At 47.4% G+C, this 7,043-nt stretch overlaps 1 protein-coding gene across 2 annotated transcripts; it reads right to left on the bottom strand.

Moving 5' to 3' along the window:
• Positions 1 to 424: 424 nt before the first annotated feature.
• On the bottom strand, positions 425 to 6,789 carry LOC119101569 (UPF0729 protein AAEL015238). Of its 2 annotated transcripts, none has more exons than XM_037224912.1 (2): positions 6,733 to 6,789; positions 425 to 1,468 (listed from the first exon to the last, which is right to left on the bottom strand). In XM_037224912.1, exon 2 carries the CDS (start codon positions 1,455 to 1,457, stop codon positions 1,200 to 1,202), a length of 258 nt encoding a protein of 85 aa, XP_037080807.1. In that variant the 5' UTR covers positions 1,458 to 1,468; positions 6,733 to 6,789; the 3' UTR covers positions 425 to 1,199. The 2 variants fall into 2 exon arrangements, with proteins under 2 accessions (XP_037080807.1, XP_037080808.1); XM_037224913.1 differs by lacking the exon at positions 6,733 to 6,789 and adding an exon at positions 6,652 to 6,682.
• Positions 6,790 to 7,043: the final 254 nt, after the last annotated feature.

The following is a 7,043-nucleotide window of genomic DNA, read 5'->3' as shown; positions in this document are numbered from 1 at the left end:
AACCGACCTTACAGCAAGCTTACTGACGATGTGGCGATGCACGAGTTCAGTCCGTCGACGCCACGTGCAGACAAAACGGAGCCATCGGAGGCTGGCAGGTGGAGTGCTACATTCGGATAGCCTCAGATCCGCGTCTGATCCAAGGCCGTCTGGTGTCCGCAGCTGCTGACCTTGCATCCGGGAATCACTTCAAGGGACGTCCGGCCCGAATGCAGAAAACAACTTGGGTAAAACTTGAAGCGTACATTGCATCCGTGCCAAAAATGTGCTCAGAGTTGTCCACTTTGAAGGGGTTTAGTGGCTATACCTAAGCGGCCAATTATTGCGGTCCATGGTCTATGTAACTTAAACCCAGCTTGACACGCTTTCGTGACTTTTTCTGTCATACATAAGAATCCCAGGTTTTGCAAGTTGAGAAACAGAATATGCACACTGGTGTATTCAATGCATGCTTAACCCTGACCAAATCATGGCGAGCGATGTACCTGGACGCGCAGACACCAGTTTAACAGCTAGCATTACTTTAGAATGCGTGCCGTTTGATTAAATGTGGAAATAATAAAACATGTCTGCCCACCTCCGACATCTCTGCATCAGTTAGGACAGCAATATAGGGTGCATATCCACCTTTGCAGCGTAAATGCAGCGTATGTGGTGCAGCGTAAACGCACATCACGTGGCGGAAAACAACGTTCGCTAGGACAGCGATGATCACGACAGTTTCACACAATTTGCCCATACCGTTCATCCTAGTATAGACATAGAATGATCTTTTCATGATGCGACTCTAATTGCAAGAATCCCGTGATAATGCCACCTAGCCGTTCAACAAAAGTTGTTGCTTGCGCCGCACGTCCCCCGTCGGATGCGCGGCCGAGACAACACCAAAACACACGTGCACGACGACGGCATGGGAAACAGGAATGTGCCAGAAGCACGTCGTCAAAGCACAGGTCGGCGATAGTCGATATCAGAAGCACAACCTGTGGACTTCCCAAGCCGGTGCGGTAGTCGGTGCGGCGCGCTTGCCGCATACCGCCCCCGACGCACGCTGACACTCCAGTGCCGTCGACCACACGCACGTCCACCCGCGAGCTCTCGCCTCGTCTCGGCCGCCGAAGTGGCGGCGGTCGTCAGCCCGCCCCGGCCCGGCGCCAGCGGCGGAGCACCCGCAGCCTCTGCCCCGCCGGCCGTGCGCATCAGTCGCCCTTGACGTGCGTGCCGTTGGCGGCCGGCTGGGCGGTCTCCTTCTGGCCGTGCGCGTCGACCGCGCAGCCGCCGGCCGCCTCGCTCCTGCTGCTGAACGGACACTTGAGTCCGTCGGCGGCCGGCGCCGGCCCGGCAGCGCTCGGCTCGACGGCGCCCCACGGGTTCCAGAAGCGCAGCATCAGCGGCTGCAGGAACCGGTGCCACAGGTACAGCACCACTGGCACCACGATGCACGAGATGCACACCATTCTGCAACCACCTGCAGTAAACGGGAAGGGAGACTGGTGAGTGATTCCGGGGTTTATGCAGCCGAGGTGGCGGTATGATTAGGATGAAGTCTGAAGCTGAAATCATGCAGCTCTTTCAAGACGATTTATGTAGAGGTGAACAAACAATCGCAATCTTCATAGAAAATGTGAACACAAAATGAAACAAAATGTGTACCCAATTTTTTTAAATATACTCACATCGCTAATGTAAAACTTAACGCATGCCCGGGTGGCCGGTTAAATACCTTTCGCTTGGGTGGGAGAAAGTCAGCTTGACCTCTCGCCCCAAGACCTCAAAAACAAAGAGGGCTAGAAACACCAAATTCACAGGGAATCGGCCGGTATGTGAACTCGCTTGTGTCAAATATTGAAGCTCATAGGCCATGACCTTCAGTCAAAAAGGTCACACTAAGTCAAACTCCAGATTGATGTCCAAAGTGGCCCCATACCTCGTGCAACCGCGGTGAACCTAGACGCCTATTCTTAGCAAAAACCCACTGGTACTCATTCAAGGCGAGTGACCTTGTTTGACTTTTAGAAAGTCATGGTGACTTAAGTCATACAAGACCGCCTGGACTTTTGATTTTGAATATGCGTCAATGGTAATGCCGTTCAGAATGTTTTTAAAAACAAATTGTCGATCCGGGTCATTTTATGTCAGTTATCTATTCTGACCTTTAACAAGTCAATGGAAGGTCATGACATGGTCACTGTTACTAATAAATTCGAAATGATCATCAGAAACTACCCAATCCAGCAATCTCTCGAATAAAAACAGGTTAGTTTTGACCGTGGTCTGACCTTCATACCGGAACATTGGCCGATGGAATTTGTTCATTCAATTGCCTTTCCTAAGAAACCAGCTCGGATATGCATGGTTTCATCTAATATTTCTTTGTCGCAGCAGTTTCTTAGAAATTACTTCCGTTAATTCCATGGCCTGACATTGACCTGCCATAGATCAGCTACCTTCCAAGATGCATATATATTTGTGATACTGAAAGATGCGCTATTCAATTGTCTATAGCTTTGCGAAATTTGGCGCGACTGCGCCCAGCCGTTCGGAAAGCGTTTTGGAACAACTTTCGGAGGAGAGGAGAGGTTTGGGGGCATATTGACCCCCACCCCAGCGCGTGCTAATAAAATATGAAGTCTTCACCATTCCACCGTGATGATTGTAGACCTCACGACCCTGTGATTAAAACCTGAACTAAGAGATATACAAAAATAAATCGACGAGGTAATGAATAACAAACGCAACTTAACATCACACATATATTACACAAACACACATAACTGTCCCGTTTTTTAGTCCGCTATTGTAATCTCTTGCTGTGAAATAAGTATTCCCAGTATGTATTTAGGCTTTAAGCCTTATGTTGCACAACCTCTACCATACTTAGTTTTACAACACCATGAGATCAAGGAAACCACATGAGCTGGAAATATGGCCAGGTGCAATTGTAGGTCAGATGAAAGGGCACAGCCAGAGTTTTGCAAGCGGGCACCATGATTAATGAAGAACCCCCTTTGGTACAGAGCCCTCCCACCGACAAAACACGGGCTTTGACCGTTGCAATTCGACGAGGCCGAGTTTTTTTTCCAGCTTTGCTTTTTCCTTCTTGAACTGAAACATAAGCCAACAGAAGATGTCATTTGGTTGCATTTCAACGTCCTAAAGTGAAGGAGCCAGGTACGCAACGACCGCATGGAGTAAGCCACCAGTGTAACTCACTTTTAAATGGTTCAGTCGACCGCCTCTAAACCTACAACAGTTGGGGACGTTACCAGAGTTTTTCGGCGTTATCCAGGCATATTAGGCGGGGGGGGGGGGGGGGCTGTGGATTTGAACACCATCGCAGGTCAAAACATGGCGGAACGAAACTGTTATTGATAAAGTCATCTAACGTTCTACTCGGTATTCGTCCTCTCCTCTTTATCGACTGCAGCAGAAATGCGTCATTTCATTCTGAGCATGCCCGCACCGAAGTCCGTTAGAGCCAACACACATATGTCCATCGTTGCATTTTCCGCAGGCCGTGCCGTGTCGAGCCCGAAACTAACACCAGCCGGCGGTCACTGGGCGGGCAAAAACGGCCGCGTGTCGGAAAGCGGTGCCTTCTAAGGCTCTGTGAAATCAATTCGTACGTGCGGAGGATAGTCCGGGCTTTAAATTTAGCCCGTGTAGTCTTCAACTTAATACTTAGAACGGCTTACATTTACAGATGCAAGAAACCTTGAGGTAATGGTGGAATCTTCAATGCTGCGTGTTGCTGAAACTGCTAAGCCGTCCAGAGAATGAACCTCAACTTTGACAGGTGAAAAGTGCGACCCAGTCTAACCTTTAAATACTGCCAATCGATTTTCAAAAGCCAAGGTTTTTGCGGCTGGTCGGTTTTAGGTCGGCGGCTGGCCGGCGCGGGACCGATGGTGAGTCAACTAGGGTTTTGTTATAAGCTGCTGGCAAATGACGAATGCGGGACTCTACAATTGGCTATAATTTTGGGTACTGGAAGGCAACTCTATTCCCAACGTTTTTCAAAATCGTTCCATCCATTTAGACACACACCGAAATCCAAACGAAATTCGAAATCTCAAGCCCTTGGTAAATTTTCCAATGTCTACCGGCCCACGAGAAATATCTCCAGCCGTTGTAGATACCGCAGTAGCCAGAGAGCTGCCTGGGTGACATGTCGCTGTCCCAGCAGTTAGCACATGCTGGAAAAATGACCATCAGAAAGCGTAACAACTGACTAATCCGTGAAACATGTGCATGCGCATACATGTTTCCATCACACCGAATAAAATACGAGATTTAAAAACGTATGATATAAAACAGATGCAATACACATAGCGCCTGAAGGCATTGATGACCGTGGTCGAATGGTTAAAGGAGTAGATTTATGCATCTAAAACTTATGGTTCGGGTTCATGCGCTTGTATTTTTTTTATCATCTTCCCAACCATCCCGAGGTCGCCTCGCTGGGTCGGCTAGCCGAAAACTAACCTTGAGAAGGGTTTGGAGGCATTGATTTCCCGCACGTGATCGTTCCCGCACACCCGCCACCCGCCGCCTGATATTAGCTACCGAGGTCGACGCAGCTCGGTGCGACGGCGACAAACAACGTCGGGTATTGGTGTTTTTACTCTAAAAATTCGAGCGGGCATGTTCAAAACTATGTCATATAATTGCATCACTCATCTTATCTGAGAAAGGATGGACACTCTCAGGCCAACAGATGCTGCCATGTCAAGCAAATTCTGATCCCATTGATACATCTACCCTTTTGAATCTCGAGGAGATCCGTTATATTTCCAAGACAGGGAGCTCCATGAGCAGAACCCCAAAAAGTATGGTGGCTGAGGTACCTTTTTTGGCCAACAACTGAAGGGCCATTTTGTCTCACCCAAGAGGTTTCAACCAGCTACTGTTCCTGCGACACGGGGCCCGGTGTCGATCCGGAGGCCATCAGATCAATACATCATACATCACTCCCTTGGATTGGAACTGTACTGTACTTGGACTGAACTGTACTTCCCTGATTTGGAAGTACAACATATATTGTCACAGAGTCCTCAGTTCAGCTTATTGGGCCTGAAGCTGACATCGCACAGACAGCACCAATTGAGACTGGGGCCACTGGCTGATGCACACCCTTTGCATTGCCCCTCTGAAGGCCCTTGCATTGTTTTTCTTTCTTTTCACATCTCCTTTCATTGTTGATCTGCTCCAGCTATGGATGAAGTAACCATGTCACTGAGTTTGAGGGGATTCAGGATTTGAGGGGTCAAATGGAATTTGGAGACAAAGCCTAGCAAAAAATGGTCTTTTTAACAAAACAAAATGTAAGGAAACATGCATTCTAAGGGCATAATTTGATAGGCCAAAGCCCATTTTGTGAAAATTGGGTGACATGTCTTCCCAGCATCCCAATGGCCATACCCATGGCTTTCCCCAGGTCCCAGGACTCAAGTCCTCTTATTGACACAGAGCCCCTGCTGACAACTGTAGGCCCCTGACTGACACAGGGACCCTTCATTGCCTCACAGATCCCAACAAGTGCCAGAGGCATTCAGTGACAGTGATGCACTCCAGCCTCATTTCTGAATGGGAAATGGATTCCAAGATAATTTTAAAGAGCCCCCCCCCCCCCCAAGGGCACAAGAGACCCTCTGACACTGAGCCCAACCACACAGGCCAGACCCATCAGCATTCCCTACAGGCACTAATTCATCCTCTTGATCACCAGCCCCAAGTTGCTTCAGGAATGGGAGAGGGGAGAGGGGAGGGGCATGATCTTCCAACACTTCTTACATGTGCTCCTGGTCAGGCATACAACCCACAAACACATGTGGGCATGTGGTATGAGCCTATATGTAGGGATGAATTTACTTTTCTTTAAATCCACTTTATTCCAGATGTGTTTCATGCCAAGGATCAAACCTATATAAATTAATGTCTAGTACATCAAGAGGGCTTCAGCACTGTGGTTAAGCATCCCAACCTTATCTTGTGAAAAACATGCTCTTTTGAATTAATTGTATGTGCAAAGGTGCCTCTTATCTCAAGATCAAATAAAAAACACCAGCGTCTAAAGGCTTCGGAAGATTTAAGCACTGTGGTTCAGATTCCAATGTTTGGTTCAATGGCCAAACACTTGACTTGTGATTTATTTTAAGAAGATCTAGCCCATATATAATGCAACTACACAAACACCTTCCCTGAAACCACCTTAAAAATAAAATTATCTGATTCTCAAGCTGTCACAAAACAACTGTCATGGACAGCATCACAAAGGAAGCACCAAGAACACAGACTTCCTGCAAGTTTTTAATGATGATGATAAACATGTACACACAGAACAGTGCTAGCAATGAATATTCAAGGCAGATATGGAAGTATGAGGTGAATAAAAACATATGTCTTTTAAACAGCATGCACTAAGTGTATGCCTACAGGGTGTCACGACATCAAGTAAACATTTGGGTAGTGTTCCAACATGAAGTCCTGCATATGTCGTTGAACTTTGTGATGACTTGCCCCGATAATAAAGCAAACTGCAAGCACATAAAGGATGATTTTCCAAAATGACGCCGCTAAGACAAACACACAAGGAGACCATCACCAAAATCACGCTTTGCTTTGCGGCAACCCAAAATTTTTACGACTCACCAGTTGAAAAAGCATGCGTTTAATCCAATACTGACACTCCCCACGCGCTTGGTAAATACCGAATGTTGAAATAATACTCACGTGACGACCTTACACGAACACCCAACCAGCCACAGTTCGCAAGGATCCGGTATTTAACTGGTAGCATTTGTACCGGGAAAGGTCAACATGACGTCGTTGGTTCAAGGAAGCACGTCGAGGGATTCGAGGTATCGAGTGAAAGAGATTTCTTACCGCACTTCATTTGATGCTCGCAATACCCATGTTTCAATCCGTCTCAGTTCGTGTGAAATTGATGAGGATTGTGCTCTATCTCACCTCATACTTTAACATGATAAGCTCACGAATTCGATCTAGTTCAGTATGCGTACGGAATACCAAAGTATAATTGG

Source organism: Pollicipes pollicipes, unplaced genomic scaffold (genome assembly GCF_011947565.3).
Source record: "Pollicipes pollicipes isolate AB1234 unplaced genomic scaffold, Ppol_2.1 Scaffold_4881;HRSCAF=5763_pilon_pilon_pilon, whole genome shotgun sequence".
Classification (NCBI taxonomy): Eukaryota; Metazoa; Arthropoda; class Thecostraca; order Pollicipedomorpha; family Pollicipedidae; genus Pollicipes; species Pollicipes pollicipes.
This window is presented reverse-complemented; position numbering and strand designations above follow the sequence as displayed.